At 39.8% G+C, this 18377-nt stretch overlaps 1 protein-coding gene across 1 annotated transcript in view; it reads right to left on the reverse strand.

Moving 5' to 3' along the window:
• The window catches only part of LOC139515578 (uncharacterized), a 173845-nt gene that overhangs the window by 46689 nt on the left and 108779 nt on the right, over positions 1-18377 (reverse strand). The window contains exon 8 of the mRNA XM_071305156.1: positions 8877-9080. Within this exon, the coding sequence (XP_071161257.1) occupies positions 8877-9080 (204 nt within the window). The remainder of the gene's footprint in view (positions 1-8876; positions 9081-18377) is intronic.

An 18377-nucleotide genomic window follows, 5' to 3' on the forward strand; every position in this document is an offset into this window, starting at 1 on the left:
ACAGCTAAGGCAGCAGATCAAACCTACCAGGTATCTGTTATCTTGGCTGCTGCAATACTCTAAAGCTAAGGCAGCAGATAATACTTACCAGGTATCTGTCATCTTCGCTGCCGCAATACTCTACAGCTAAGGCAGGAGATCATACTTACCAGGTATCTGTTATCTTGGCTGCCTCAATACTCTACAGCTAAACCAGGAGCACATACTTACCAGGTATTTGTCATCTTGGCTGCCGCAATACTCTACAGCTAAGGCAGCAGATCATACTGACAAGGTATCTGTCATTTTGGCTGCCACCATACGCTACAGGAGAGACAGGAGCACACACTTCCCAGGTATCTGTCATCTTGGCTGCCGCCATACGCTACAGCTAAGGCAGCAGATCATACTTACCAGGTATCTGTCATCTTGGCTGCCGCAATACTCTACAGCTAAACCAGTAACACATACTTACAAGGTATTTGTCATCTTGGCTGCCGCAATACTCTACAGCTAAGACAGCAGATCATACTTACCAGGTATCTGTCATCTTGGCTGCCGCAATACGGTACAGCTAAGCCAGGAACACACACTTACCAGGTATCTGTCATCTTGGCTGCCACCATACGCTACAGCTAAGACAGGAGCACACACTTACCAGGTATCTGTCATATTAGCTGCCACCATACGCTACAGCTAAGGCAAGAGCACACCCTTACCAGGTATCTGTCATCTTGGCTGCCACAATACTCTTCACCTAAGGCAGGAGTGCACACTTACCAGGTATCTGTCATTTTGGCTGCCACCATACGCTACACCTAAGGCAGGAGCGCATACTTACCAGGTATTTGTCATCTTTGCTGCCGCAATACGGTACAGCTTAGGCAGGAGCACACACTTACCAGGTATCTGTCATCTTTGCTGCCGCAATACGGTACAGCTAAGCCAGGAACACATACTTACCAGGTATTTGTCATCTTGGCTGCCGCAATACGCTACAGCTAAGGCAGGAGCACACACTTACCAGGTATCTGTCATCTTGGCTGTCGCAATTCGGTACAGCTACGCCAGGAACACATACTTATCAGTTATCTGTCATCTTGGCTGCCGCAATACGCTACAGCTAAAGCAGGATCACATACTTTCCAGATATCTGTCATCTTGGCTGCCTCAATACCGTACAGCTAAGCCAGGAACACACATTTACCAGGTATCTGTCATCTTGGCTGCCGCAATACCGTACAGCTAAGCCAGGAACACACACTTACCAGGTATCTGTCATTTTGGCTGCCACCATACGCTACAGCTAATGCAGGATCACATACTTTCCAGGTATCTGTCATCTTGGCTGCCATCATACGCTGCAGCTAAGCCAGGAACACATACTTATCAGGTATCTGTCATCTTGGCTGCCGCAATACGCAAGAGCTAAGGCAGGAGCACATACTTACCAGGTATCTGTCATCTTGGCTGCCAACATACGCTACAACTAAGGCAGGAGCACACACTTACCAGGTATCTGTCATCTTGGCTGCCGCAATACTCTTCACCTAAATCAGGAGTGCACACTTACCAGGTATCTGTCATCTTGGCTGCCGCAGTACTCTACACCTAAGGCAAGAGCGCATACTTAACAGGCATCTGTCATTTTGGCTGCTGCAATACGGTACAGCTAAGCCAGGAACACATACTTACCAGGTATCTGTCATCTTGGCTGCCGCAATACTCTACAACTAAGGCATGACATCATACTTACCAGGTATCTGTCGTCTTTGCTGCCGCAATACGGTAAAGCTAATCCAGGAACACATACTTACCAGGTATCTGTCATCTTGGCTGCCGCAATACTCTACAGCTAAGGCAGGAGATCATACTTACCAGGTATCTGTCATCTTGGCTGCCGCAATACTCTACAACTAAACCAGGAACACGTACTTACCAGGTATTTGTCATCTTGGCTGCCGCAATACTTTAAAGCTAAGGCAGCAGATCATACTTACCAGGTATCTGTCATCTTGGCTGCCGCAATACTCTACAACTAAACCAGGAACTCGTACTTACCAGGTATTTGTCATCTTGGCTGCCGCAATACTCTACAGCTAAGACAGCAGATGAAACTTACCAGGTAGCTGTCATCTTGGCTGCTGCAATACTTTAAAGCTAAGGCAGCAGATCATACTTACCAGGTATCTGTCATCTTCGCAGCCGCAATACTCTACAGCTAAGGCAGCAGATCATACTTACCAGGTATCTGTCATCTTCGCAGCCGCAATACTCTACAGCTAAGGCAGCAGATCAAACTTACCAGGTATCTGTCATCTTCGCAGCCGCAATACTCTACAGCTAAGGCAGCAGATCATACTTACCAGGTATCTGTCATCTTCGCAGCCGCAATACTCTACAGCTAAGGCAGCAGATCAAACTGACCAGGTATCTGTCATCTTGGCTGCTGCAATACTTTAAAGCTAAGGCAGCAGATCATACTTACCAGGTATCTGTCATCTTGGCTGCCGCAATACTCTACAACTAAACCAGGAACACGTACTTACCAGGTATTTGTCATCTTGGCTGCCGCAATACTCTACAGCTAAGGCAGCAGATCAAACTTACCAGGTATCTGTCATCTTGGCTGCTGCAATACTTTAAAGCTAAGGCAGCAGATCATACTTACCAGGTATCTGTCATCTTCGCAGCCGCAATACTCTACAGCTAAGGCAGCAGATCAAACTTACCAGGTATCTGTCATCTTGGCTGCTGCAATACTTTAAAGCTAAGGCAGCAGATCATACTTACCAGGTATCTGTCATCTTCGCTGCCGCAATACTCTACAGCTAAGGCAGGAGATCATACTTACCAGGTATCTGTCATCTTGGTTGCCTCAATACTCAACAGCTAAACCAGGAGCACATACTTATCAGGTATTTGTCATCTTGGCTGCCGCCATACTCTACAGCTAAGGCAGCAGATCATACTGACAAGGTATCTGTCATTTTGGCTGCCACCATACGCTACAGGAGAGACAGGAGCACACACTTCCCATGTATCTGTCATCTTGGCTGCCACCATACGCTACAGCTAAGGCAGGAGATCATACTTACCAGGTATCTGTCATCTTGGCTGCCGCAATACTCTACAGCTAAACCAGGAACACATACTTACAAGGTATTTGTCATCTTGGCTGCCGCAATACTCTACAGCTAAGGCAGCAGATCATACTTACCAGGTATCTGTCATCTTGGCTGCCGCAATACTCTACAGCTAAGCCAGGAACACATACTTACAAGGTATTTGTCATCTTGGCTGCCGCAATACTCTACAGCTAAGGCAGCAGATCATACTTACCAGGTATCTGTCATCTTGGCTGCCGCAATACGGTACAGCTAAGCCAGGAACACATACTTACCAGGTATCTGTCATCTTGGCTGCCACCATACGCTACAGCTAAGGCAGGAGCACACCCTTACCAGGTATCTGTCATCTTGGCTGCCACAATACTCTTCACCTAAGGCAGGAGTGCACACTTACCAGGTATCTGTCATCTTGGCTGCCGCAATACTCTACAACTAAACCAGGAACACGTACTTACCAGGTATTTGTCATCTTGGCTGCCGCAATACTTTAAAGCTAAGGCAGCAGATCATACTTACCAGGTATCTGTCATCTTGGCTGCCGCAATACTCTACAACTAAACCAGGAACTCGTACTTACCAGGTATTTGTCATCTTGGCTGCCGCAATACTCTACAGCTAAGACAGCAGATGAAACTTACCAGGTAGCTGTCATCTTGGCTGCTGCAATACTTTAAAGCTAAGGCAGCAGATCATACTTACCAGGTATCTGTCATCTTCGCAGCCGCAATACTCTACAGCTAAGGCAGCAGATCATACTTACCAGGTATCTGTCATCTTCGCAGCCGCAATACTCTACAGCTAAGGCAGCAGATCAAACTTACCAGGTATCTGTCATCTTCGCAGCCGCAATACTCTACAGCTAAGGCAGCAGATCATACTTACCAGGTATCTGTCATCTTCGCAGCCGCAATACTCTACAGCTAAGGCAGCAGATCAAACTGACCAGGTATCTGTCATCTTGGCTGCTGCAATACTTTAAAGCTAAGGCAGCAGATCATACTTACCAGGTATCTGTCATCTTGGCTGCCGCAATACTCTACAACTAAACCAGGAACACGTACTTACCAGGTATAGGTATCTGTCATCTTGGTTGCCTCAATACTCAACAGCTAAACCAGGAGCACATACTTATCAGGTATTTGTCATCTTGGCTGCCGCCATACTCTACAGCTAAGGCAGCAGATCATACTGACAAGGTATCTGTCATTTTGGCTGCCACCATACGCTACAGGAGAGACAGGAGCACACACTTCCCATGTATCTGTCATCTTGGCTGCCACCATACGCTACAGCTAAGGCAGGAGATCATACTTACCAGGTATCTGTCATCTTGGCTGCCGCAATACTCTACAGCTAAACCAGGAACACATACTTACAAGGTATTTGTCATCTTGGCTGCCGCAATACTCTACAGCTAAGGCAGCAGATCATACTTACCAGGTATCTGTCATCTTGGCTGCCGCAATACTCTACAGCTAAGCCAGGAACACATACTTACAAGGTATTTGTCATCTTGGCTGCCGCAATACTCTACAGCTAAGGCAGCAGATCATACTTACCAGGTATCTATCATCTTGGCTGCCGCAATACGGTACAGCTAAGCCAGGAACACATACTTACCAGGTATCTGTCATCTTGGCTGCCACCATACGCTACAGCTAAGGCAGGAGCACACCCTTACCAGGTATCTGTCATCTTGGCTGCCACAATACTCTTCACCTAAGGCAGGAGTGCACACTTACCAGGTATCTGTCATCTTGGCTGCCGCAATACTCTACAACTAAACCAGGAACACGTACTTACCAGGTATTTGTCATCTTGGCTGCCGCAATACTTTAAAGCTAAGGCAGCAGATCATACTTACCAGGTATCTGTCATCTTGGCTGCCGCAATACTCTACAACTAAACCAGGAACTCGTACTTACCAGGTATTTGTCATCTTGGCTGCCGCAATACTCTACAGCTAAGACAGCAGATGAAACTTACCAGGTAGCTGTCATCTTGGCTGCTGCAATACTTTAAAGCTAAGGCAGCAGATCATACTTACCAGGTATCTGTCATCTTCGCAGCCGCAATACTCTACAGCTAAGGCAGCAGATCATACTTACCAGGTATCTGTCATCTTCGCAGCCGCAATACTCTACAGCTAAGGCAGCAGATCAAACTTACCAGGTATCTGTCATCTTCGCAGCCGCAATACTCTACAGCTAAGGCAGCAGATCATACTTACCAGGTATCTGTCATCTTCGCAGCCGCAATACTCTACAGCTAAGGCAGCAGATCAAACTGACCAGGTATCTGTCATCTTGGCTGCTGCAATACTTTAAAGCTAAGGCAGCAGATCATACTTACCAGGTATCTGTCATCTTGGCTGCCGCAATACTCTACAACTAAACCAGGAACACGTACTTACCAGGTATTTGTCATCTTGGCTGCCGCAATACTCTACAGCTAAGGCAGCAGATCAAACTTACCAGGTATCTGTCATCTTGGCTGCTGCAATACTTTAAAGCTAAGGCAGCAGATCATACTTACCAGGTATCTGTCATCTTCGCAGCCGCAATACTCTACAGCTAAGGCAGCAGATCAAACTTACCAGGTATCTGTCATCTTGGCTGCTGCAATACTTTAAAGCTAAGGCAGCAGATCATACTTACCAGGTATCTGTCATCTTCGCAGCCGCAATACTCTACAGCTAAGGCAGCAGATCAAACTTACCAGGTATCTGTCATCTTGGCTGCTGCAATACTTTAAAGCTAAGGCAGCAGATCATACTTACCAGGTATCTGTCATCTTCGCTGCCGCAATACTCTACAGCTAAGGCAGGAGATCATACTTACCAGGTATCTGTCATCTTGGTTGCCTCAATACTCAACAGCTAAACCAGGAGCACATACTTATCAGGTATTTGTCATCTTGGCTGCCGCCATACTCTACAGCTAAGGCAGCAGATCATACTGACAAGGTATCTGTCATTTTGGCTGCCACCATACGCTACAGGAGAGACAGGAGCACACACTTCCCATGTATCTGTCATCTTGGCTGCCACCATACGCTACAGCTAAGGCAGGAGATCATACTTACCAGGTATCTGTCATCTTGGCTGCCGCAATACTCTACAGCTAAACCAGGAACACATACTTACAAGGTATTTGTCATCTTGGCTGCCGCAATACTCTACAGCTAAGGCAGCAGATCATACTTACCAGGTATCTGTCATCTTGGCTGCCGCAATACTCTACAGCTAAGCCAGGAACACATACTTACAAGGTATTTGTCATCTTGGCTGCCGCAATACTCTACAGCTAAGGCAGCAGATCATACTTACCAGGTATCTGTCATCTTGGCTGCCGCAATACGGTACAGCTAAGCCAGGAACACATACTTACCAGGTATCTGTCATCTTGGCTGCCACCATACGCTACAGCTAAGGCAGGAGCACACCCTTACCAGGTATCTGTCATCTTGGCTGCCACAATACTCTTCACCTAAGGCAGGAGTGCACACTTACCAGGTATCTGTCATCTTGGCTGCCGCAATACTCTACAACTAAACCAGGAACACGTACTTACCAGGTATTTGTCATCTTGGCTGCCGCAATACTTTAAAGCTAAGGCAGCAGATCATACTTACCAGGTATCTGTCATCTTGGCTGCCGCAATACTCTACAACTAAACCAGGAACTCGTACTTACCAGGTATTTGTCATCTTGGCTGCCGCAATACTCTACAGCTAAGACAGCAGATGAAACTTACCAGGTAGCTGTCATCTTGGCTGCTGCAATACTTTAAAGCTAAGGCAGCAGATCATACTTACCAGGTATCTGTCATCTTCGCAGCCGCAATACTCTACAGCTAAGGCAGCAGATCATACTTACCAGGTATCTGTCATCTTCGCAGCCGCAATACTCTACAGCTAAGGCAGCAGATCAAACTTACCAGGTATCTGTCATCTTCGCAGCCGCAATACTCTACAGCTAAGGCAGCAGATCATACTTACCAGGTATCTGTCATCTTCGCAGCCGCAATACTCTACAGCTAAGGCAGCAGATCAAACTGACCAGGTATCTGTCATCTTGGCTGCTGCAATACTTTAAAGCTAAGGCAGCAGATCATACTTACCAGGTATCTGTCATCTTGGCTGCCGCAATACTCTACAACTAAACCAGGAACACGTACTTACCAGGTATTTGTCATCTTGGCTGCCGCAATACTCTACAGCTAAGGCAGCAGATCAAACTTACCAGGTATCTGTCATCTTGGCTGCTGCAATACTTTAAAGCTAAGGCAGCAGATCATACTTACCAGGTATCTGTCATCTTCGCAGCCGCAATACTCTACAGCTAAGGCAGCAGATCAAACTTACCAGGTATCTGTCATCTTGGCTGCTGCAATACTTTAAAGCTAAGGCAGCAGATCATACTTACCAGGTATCTGTCATCTTCGCAGCCGCAATACTCTACAGCTAAGGCAGCAGATCAAACTTACCAGGTATCTGTCATCTTGGCTGCTGCAATACTTTAAAGCTAAGGCAGCAGATCATACTTACCAGGTATCTGTCATCTTCGCTGCCGCAATACTCTACAGCTAAGGCAGGAGATCATACTTACCAGGTATCTGTCATCTTGGTTGCCTCAATACTCAACAGCTAAACCAGGAGCACATACTTATCAGGTATTTGTCATCTTGGCTGCCGCCATACTCTACAGCTAAGGCAGCAGATCATACTGACAAGGTATCTGTCATTTTGGCTGCCACCATACGCTACAGGAGAGACAGGAGCACACACTTCCCATGTATCTGTCATCTTGGCTGCCACCATACGCTACAGCTAAGGCAGGAGATCATACTTACCAGGTATCTGTCATCTTGGCTGCCGCAATACTCTACAGCTAAACCAGGAACACATACTTACAAGGTATTTGTCATCTTGGCTGCCGCAATACTCTACAGCTAAGGCAGCAGATCATACTTACCAGGTATCTGTCATCTTGGCTGCCGCAATACTCTACAGCTAAGCCAGGAACACATACTTACAAGGTATTTGTCATCTTGGCTGCCGCAATACTCTACAGCTAAGGCAGCAGATCATACTTACCAGGTATCTGTCATCTTGGCTGCCGCAATACGGTACAGCTAAGCCAGGAACACATACTTACCAGGTATCTGTCATCTTGGCTGCCACCATACGCTACAGCTAAGGCAGGAGCACACCCTTACCAGGTATCTGTCATCTTGGCTGCCACAATACTCTTCACCTAAGGCAGGAGTGCACACTTACCAGGTATCTGTCATTTTGGCTGCCACCATACGCTACAACTAAGACAAGAGCACATACTTACCAGGTATCTGTCATCTTGGCTGCCGCAATACTCTACACCTAAGGCAGGAGCGCATACTTACCAGGTATCTGTCATCTTTGCTGCCGCTATACGCTACAGCTAAGGCAGGAGCACACACTTACCAGGTATCTGTCATCTTGGCTGCCATCATACGATACAGCTAAGGCAGGAGCACATACTTACCAGGTATCTGTCATTTTGGCTGCCACCATACGCTACAGCTAAGACAGGAGCACACACTTACAAGGTATATGTCATCTTTACTGCCACCATACGCTACAGCTAAGACAGGAGCACACACTTACCAGGTATCTGTCATCTTTGCTGCCACCATACGCTACAACTTAGGCAGCAGCACACACTTACCAGGTATGTCATCTTGGCTGCCACCATACGCTACAACTAAGGCAGCAGCACACACTTACCAGGTATCTGTCATCTTCACTGCCACCATACGCTACAGCTAAGGCAGCAGCACATACTTCAGAGTACCATGCATTGGAACCAATCATTGCACTAGAAATGGCTACAGTATAAATACTGTTGACATAGCCGTCAGCATTACAGTTGTCTTTAGTTTCTCCGTTACCTGCTGCCCATATGTAAATAGCACCTTTACTATTCCTTCCCTGCAGTATGTAAATTAGATTAAGATTGGTAAAATGGGTTCTATGCTTTATTTCTTATGGAAATTTTACATTGTATATTCATATTATACTATAAGACACCAAGGAGTTCACGTCTATATGAATTAGATTAATTTATCAATATTCAGGGTATCGAATAAACTCATCATATCTACCAGGATTAAAGTTTTGTACGCCAGACGTGCGCGGGTCGTCTACAACAGACTCATAAGTGACGCTCGAATAAAACAAGTTAAAAAGGCCAAATATAGTTGAAGAGCATTGAACGCATTGAAGACCCAAATTCAACTGATAACGTACATGAAGGTTATTATACATTCCGAGAAAAGTAATTGAGCCGTTTTGTCGTCCATTTGTTTTTCTTCCCTTGATCATAGACTCAATTTTGTAAGTTTTATACTAATCTTGTTTCTTTTTCTTTCATTTTTGTGTTTGTTTTTTGTCCTTTTGGTTTTATTTTTGTACGTTGCGGTGCGTTGGAGTTTTTGTCCTTTGTTGGACTTTAATCATATGTTTGCCTAAAAGTTCATGGCGCATGCAAAGTACAAACATATTTAAATAAACTCCGAAAAAGCATTTATTGTAAATACAAATATAACAGACCCCAAGATATGACCGGGAAATAGAAATATGCATGTCACCTGGAATTCCCCATTCCGCCAGGGGGGACATGCTAAGGAGGCGCGTCCGTTTTGGCTGCTTGGGGTGTATCAATAAAAAGCTGGACATTTCGACGTGAAATATGATGCCTCTTGTAGCATGTGAAAAGAGAGTGCCATGCATGCTCTTTGTAGGTTAACTAAAAGACCTCACAAACAAGTCTTAGAAGAGTTCTGTTTTCATGTGGTCTGTAACGCGATAAAATCTTGTTCCCATGCACCAGAGCCTCTTTTTCCACTGAAAACTTAATTTTCCGCCTTTCATCCCGATCGATCATCTTTGCAGAATCTACCAATTGGAGTTATTCTTAATTTGTTATCGTACTGAATATGCATGAAATATTTCCAACTGGACGTATAGCAAAGAACAATCAGACAATCATATCGTAACAAACATTGTATTGTACTAGCTGTCAGTAATTGCGAGTACTCTCAGACCTGCTCTTAGTGTCTTGTTTGTTGTGGGGATGTATAAACATCCTGCCACGTCGGTCAGTGTTTTTGTTAATTGTTTGTCTGCTTTGTATCGAGTCTGATGAGTTAAGCCTTTTCTAACTGTTTTTTTTTATAGTTTGATCTTATGTTGTATTGCTACAACACTGTCCCAGGTTAGCAGGATGGTTTCGCGTGTCAGCAAACATGTTTAACCCCGTCACATTCTGTATGTGCCTGTCCCAAGTCAGGAGCTTGGAATTCAGTTGATGTCGTTTGTTGCTGTATATCATATTTGTCCTATATTATTGATGTTTGATTTGCGTAGAGGGGGGGGGGGGGGGGAGCTGTGGTAGGTTTTTCTATTGTTTTTCTTTTGTCTGTTACAACGATCATTCGTCATTGTCTATCAATACATTTGTAATTGCAATGAGAGATACTATACTGAATATCAAAAAAAATTATTTCTGGTTTTTGTTTTTGTTTTTTTTTTTAATAGAAACTACTACCGGTAAATGACAGCTACGGAATTGTTGGCAGGAAGGGGGATTATCATGGTTATTTTTAATTTTCATATTGTCGGAAACAATTTTCTTTTTAAGACTATTCCGCAGTTTATCCGAAATAAATAATGAAAATTGACGCTAACAACTGCATTTTACATGCTAGCTTTAGTACACAGATTTACACTGATTAATCTAATATGGTAGTTGCATGGAGAGGAGACCCAAAACAAGCCCCCCCCCCCCCCCCCCCCCCAAAAAAACCACACAACAATAACAAACAAACAAACAAACAAACAAAACAAAAAATCAAAAGATGAAACGTTCTATAAAATTGAAGCGTACTGGTAGTCTCCTAAATAAAACGCAAAAAAACGGAACGAAAAAATTATTTTCTGAATGCATTTCTGCCTATTGTAAATATTTTTTCAATTGAAATTAATAGAGAGGTGAAAGAGACATTCAAACTCATAAGTCGAAAATAAACTGACAATGCCATGGCAAAAAACGTAAAAAAAAAAGATCAGAAGACAAAGAATGAATACACAAAACACAACATAGAAAACTAAAGACTGAGCAACACGAACTCAACCAAAAACCGGGATATTGGGATACAGTTAAGAAATAAAGTTTTCTTCATCATCGCTTGATAAGTTTAAAAAATGCTTATTTTGTTTCAATTCTCAAGAAAACGTAAATAAATCCTTAATCGTACGAGAAATAGGCAGAGAGTTTCCTGTGCTCCTTAGTTTTTTTTCTAGTAAGAGGAAACACTTTGTTTCCAATCTAATATACGGGTGAAAAGGAGCAATTACCACTATTTTTATCGATGCAGAGACACCATTACCCTTCTATTAAGCCAACCTTTAAAACCCCATTAAAATTTGCGATAACAATGTTTTTAGAGATTTCGATAAAGACGTTTAATATGCAAGTAAACTTATTCTCTTAAGTTCTAAATTCAATAGCATTATTTGCCGCCTAAGTTGTTCAATTTTAAACAAAATGTAACACTGTTCCACATTGTATGAAAGAACTGCTAGTATTGGCAGCTTTACAACATAAGCAATTCCTTCTCCAACATTGTTTGTAGCAACCAGGATGTGGAGTAGGTTGCTCTGTTAATACAACTGTCACTAGCTCCTTTACAAAATAAAGTTATACTATCAACACAAATTCCAACTCTAAAATGGACAACTCAATTTATGTACGTGGTAAAAACAATGGACAAATTTAATATTCGGCTAAATAACCATCGATCATGGTACAAAACCAACAAAAACTGTCCACTCACAAGACATTTTCGCTCAAAGAAACATCCTTTTAGTAATGTAACTTTTCAAATATAGAAGTTAACACTGAGTGGGACACCACGGCAAGAAGGAGAAGAGAAAACTTTTGGAACCACCAGTTCCATACTTTAGAGTCTGATGGGCTTAATGAAAAAGACGAAAAAGATACAGGAAAGATAAAGAATAATTAATTGTCCTGTATATATCTGTAATATTGGCCAATGGATGTTGCAAACTTCAACAATAAATTTTGTAATTAAATAAAAAATTCTTGAATTCAATCCAAAATTTGAATATTTTTATTGGGCAGCTATAATTCAATGTACAATGAGCTGGTTTCTTATCTGCATCCGATTTCACCTGGATAGATGCACGCACGATGGAGCTAGTTTGTCTAGCGAACTATTGAGTTTATTTTTTATCGCATTTTATTTTAAATATTTTTAACATTTTAATATTTACATACTAAATAGTGTGTTAAAATTACATTGTTAGACAATTTATAATTTCATTTCATTCTTTGCACTGATTATTCCACACTCAAATAGATTTGTATGTTATTTGTTGCTATGTATAGGCACTTATATATATAGATATAACTTACATTGGTCACTCCATCCGGTAGTGCTGCCTTATATATATATATATAGGTATAACTTACATTAGTCACTCCATCCGGTAGTGCTGCCTTACATATATATAGATATAATTTACATTGGTCACTCCATCCGGTAGTGCTGCCTTATGTATATAGATATAACTTACATTAGTCACTCCATCCTGTAGTGCTGCCATATATATATAGATATAACTTACATTGGTCACTCCATCCTGTAGTGCTGCCTTATATATATAGATATAACTTACATTAGTCACTCCATCCGGTAGTGCTGCCTTATATATATAGATATAACTTACATTGGTAACTCCATCCTGTAGTGCTGCCTTATATATATAGATATAACTTACATTAGTCACAACATCCTGTAGTGCTGCCTTATATATATAGATATAACTTACATTGGTCACTCCATCCGGTAGTGCTGCCTCATATATATAGATATAACTTACATTAGTCACTCCATCCTGTAGTGCTGCCTTATATATATATAGATATAACTTACATTAGTCACTCCATCCTGTAGTGCTGCCTTATATATATAGATATAACTTACATTAGTCACTCATTCCTGTAGTGCTGCCTTATATATATAGATATAACTTACATTAGTCACTCCATCCTGTAGTGCTGCCTTATATATATAGATATAACTTACATTGGTCACTCCATCCTGTAGTGCTGCCTTCTATATATAGATATAACTTACATTAGTCACTCCATCCTGTAGTGCTGCCTTATAGATATAAATATAACTTACATTAGTCACTCCATCCTGTAGCGATGCCTTATAAATATAGATATTACTTACATTAGTCACTCCATCCAGTAGTGCTGCCTGATATATATAGATATAACTTACATTAGTCACTCCATCCTGTAGTGCTGCCTTATATATTTAGATATAACTTACATTAGTCACTCCATCCTGTAGTGCTGCCTTATATATATAGATATAACTTACATTAGTCACTCCATCCTGTAGTGCTGCCTTATATATATAGATATAACTTACATTAGTCACTCCATCCTGTAGTGCTGCCTTATATATATATAGATATAACTTACATTAGTCACTCCATCCTGTAGTGCTGCCTTATATATATAGATATAACTTACATTAGTCACTCCATCCTGTAGTGCTGCCTTATATATATATTGATATAACTTACATTAGTCACTCCATCCTGTAGTGCTGCCTTATATATATAGATATAACTTACATTAGTCACTCAATCCTGTAGTCCTGCCTTATATATATATATAAATATATATATATATAACTTACATTAGTCACTCCATCCTGTAGTGCTGCCTTATAGATATAGATATAACTTACATCAGTCACTCCATCCTGTAGTGCTGCCTTATATATATATTGATATAACTTACATTAGTCACTCCATCCTGTAGTGCTGCCTTATATATATAGATATAACTTACATTAGTCACTCAATCCTGTAGTCCTGCCTTATATATATATATAAATATATATATATATAACTTACATTAGTCACTCCATCCTGTAGTCCTGCCTTATAGATATAGATATAACTTACATTAGTCATTCCATTCTGTAGTGCTGCCTTATATATATATATATAGATATAACTTACATTAGTCACTCCATCATGTAGTGCTGCCTTATAGATATAGATATAACTTACATTAGTCACTCCATCCTGTAGTCCTGCCTTATATATTTAGATATAACTTACATTAGTCATTCCATCCTGTAGTGCTGCCTTATATATATATTGATATAACTTACATTAGTCACTCCATCCTGTAGTGCTGCCTTATATATATAGATATAACTTACATTAGTCACTCAATCCTGTAGTCCTGCCTTATATATATATATAAATATATATATATATAACTTACATTAGTCACTCCATCCTGTAGTCCTGCCTTATATATTTAGATATAACTTACATTAGTCATTCCATCCTGTAGTGCTGCCTTATATATATATATAGATATAATTTACATTAGTCACTCCATCCTGTAGTGCTGCCTTATATATATAGATATAACTTACATTAGTCACTCTATCCGGTAGTGCTGCCTTATATATATAGATATAACTTACATTAGTCATTCCATCCTGTAGTGCTGCCTTATATATATAGATATAACTTACATTAGTCACTCTATCCGGTAGTGCTGCCTTATATATATAGATATAACTTACATTAGTCACTCTATCCGGTAGTGCTGCCTTATATATATAGATATAACTTACATTAGTCACTCCATCCTGTAGTGCTGCCTTATATATATATTGATATAACTTACATTAGTCACTCCATCCTGTAGTGCTGCCTTATAGATATAGATATAACTTACATTAGTCACTCAATCCTGTAGTCCTGCCTTATATATATATATAAATATATATATATATAACTTACATTAGTCACTCCATCCTGTAGTGCTGCCTTATAGATATAGATATAACTTACATTAGTCACTCCATCCTGTAGTGCTGCCTTATATATATATAGATATAACTTACATTAGTCACTCCATCCTGTAGTGCTGCCTTATATATTTAGATATAACTTACATTAGTCATTCCATCCTGTAGTGCTGCCTTATATATATATATAGATATAACTTACATTAGTCACTCCATCCTGTAGTGCTGCCTTATATATATAGATATAACTTACATTAGTCACTCTATCCGGTAGTGCTGCCTTATATATATAGATATAACTTACATTAGTCACTCCATCCTGTAGTGATGCCTTTTATATATATAGATATAACTTACATTAGTCACTCCATTCTGTAGTGCTGCCTTATATATATAGATATAACTTACATTAGTCACTTCATCCTGTAGTGCTGCCTTATATATTTAGATATAACTTACATTAGTCACTCCATCCTAAATTGCTGCCTTATATATGTATATATATAACTTACATTAGTCACTCCATCCTGTAGTCCTGCCTTTTATATATAGATATAACTTACATTAGTCACTCCATCCTGTAGTGCTGCCTTATATATATATAGATATAACTTACATTAGTCACTCCATTCTGTAGTGCTGCCTTATAGATATAGATATAACTTACATTAATCACTCCATCCTGTAGTGCTGCCTTATATATATAGATATAACTTACATTAATCACTCCATCCTGTAGTGCTGCCTTATATATTTAGATATAACTTACATTAGTCACTCCATCCTGTAGTGCTGCCTTATATATATAGATATAACTTACATAAGTCATTCCATCCTGTAGTGCTGCCTTATATATTTAGATATAACTTACATTAGTCACTCCATCCTGTAGTGCTGCCTTATATATATAGATATAACTTACATTAGTCACTCCATCCTGTAGTGCTGCCTTATAGATATAGATATAACTTACATTGGTCACTCCATCCTGTAGTGCTGCCTTATATATATAGATATAACTTACATTAGTCACTCCATCCTGTAGTGCTGCCTTATATATATATAGATATAACTTACATTAGTCACTCCATCCTGTAGTCCTGCCTTATATATATAGATATAACTTACATTAGTCACTCCATCCTGTAGTGCTGCCTTATAGATATAGATATAACTTACATTAATCACTCCATTCTGTAGTGCTGCCTTATATATATATATAGATATAACTTACATTGGTCACTCCATCCTGTAGTGCTGCCTTATAGATATAGATATAACTTACATTAGTCACTCCATCCTGTAGTGCTGCCTTATATATATATATATAGATATAACTTACATTGGTCACTCCATCCTGTAGTGCTGCCTTATAGATATAGATATAACTTACATTGGTCACTCCATCCTGTAGTGCTGCCTTATATATATATATAGATATAACTTACATTAGTCACTCCATCCTGTAGTGCTGCCTTATATATATAGATATAACTTACATTAGTCACTCCATCCTGTAGTCCTGCCTTATATATATAGATATAACTTACATTAGTCACTCCATCCTGTAGTGCTGCCTTATAGATATAGATATAACTTACATTAGTCACTCCATCCTGTAGTGCTGCCTTATAGATATAGATATAACTTACATTAGTCACTCCATCCTGTAGTGCTGCCTTATATATATAGATATAACTTACATTAGTCACTCCATCCTGTAGTGCTGCCTTATATATATATATATAACTTACATTAGTCACTCCATCCTGTAGTGCTGCCTTATATATTTAGATATAACTTACATAAGTCACTCTATCCTGTAGTGCTGCCTTATATATATATATATAGATATAACTTACATTAGTCACTCCATCCTATAGTCCTGCCTTATATATATAGATATAACTTACATTAGTCACTCCATCCTGTAGTGCTGCCTTATATATATATATAAATATATATATATATAACTTACATTAGTCACTCCATTCTGTAGTGCTGCCTTATAGATATAGATATCACTTACATTAGTCAATCCATCCTGTAGTGCTGCCTTATATATATAGATATAACTTACATTAGTCACTCCATCCTGTAGTGCTGCCTTATATATATATAGATATAACTTACATTAGTCACTCCATCCTGTAGTGCTGCCTTATATATATAGATATAACTTACATTAGTCACTCCATCCTGTAGTGCTGCCTTATATATATATATAACTTACATTAGTCCCTCCATCCTGTAGTGCTGCCTTATAGATATAGATATAACTTAAATTAGTCACTCCATCCTGTAGTGCTGCCTTATATATATAGATATAACTTACATTAGTCACTCCATCCTGTAGTGCTGCCTTATATATATATAGATATAACTTACATTAGTCACTCCATCCTGTAGTGCTGCCTTATAGATATAGATATAACTTACATTAGTCACTCCATCCTGTAGTGCTGCCTTATATATATATAGATATAACTTACATTAGTCATTCCATCCTGTAGTGCTGCCTTATATATATAGATATAACTTACATTAGTCACTCCATCCGGTAGTGCTGCCTTATATATATAGATATAACTTACATTAGTCACTCCATCTGGTAGTGCTGCCTTATATATATATATAGATATAACTTACATTAGTCACTCCATCCGGTAGTGCTGCCTTATATATATAGATATAACTTACATTAGTAACTCCATCCTGTAGTGCTGCCTTATATATATATAGATATAACTTACATTAGTCACTCCATTCTGTAGTGCTGCCTTATAGATATAGATATAACTTACATTAGTCACTCCATCCTGTAGTGCTGCCTTATATATATATATAAATATATATATATATAACTTACATTAGTCACTCCATTCTGTAGTGCTGCCTTATAGATATAGATATTACTTACATTAGTCAATCCATCCTGTAGTGCTGCCTTATATATATAGATATAACTTACATTAGTCACTCCATCCTGTAGTGCTGCCTTATATATATATAGATATAACTTACATTAGTCACTCCATCCTGTAGTGCTGCCTTATATATATAGATATAACTTACATTAGTCACTCCATCCTGTAGTGCTGCCTTATATATATATATAACTTACATTAGTCCCTCCATCCTGTAGTGCTGCCTTATAGATATAGATATAACTTAAATTAGTCACTCCATCCTGTAGTGCTGCCTTATATATTTAGATATAACTTACATTAATCACTCCATCCTGTAGTGCTGCCTTATATATATATATATATATGTAACTTACATTAGTCACTCCATTCTGTAGTGCTGCCTTATAGATATAGATATAACTTACATTAGTCACTCCATC

This window comes from Mytilus edulis, chromosome 3, assembly GCF_963676685.1.
Source record: "Mytilus edulis chromosome 3, xbMytEdul2.2, whole genome shotgun sequence".
Lineage (NCBI taxonomy): Eukaryota > Metazoa > Mollusca > Bivalvia > Mytilida > Mytilidae > Mytilus > Mytilus edulis.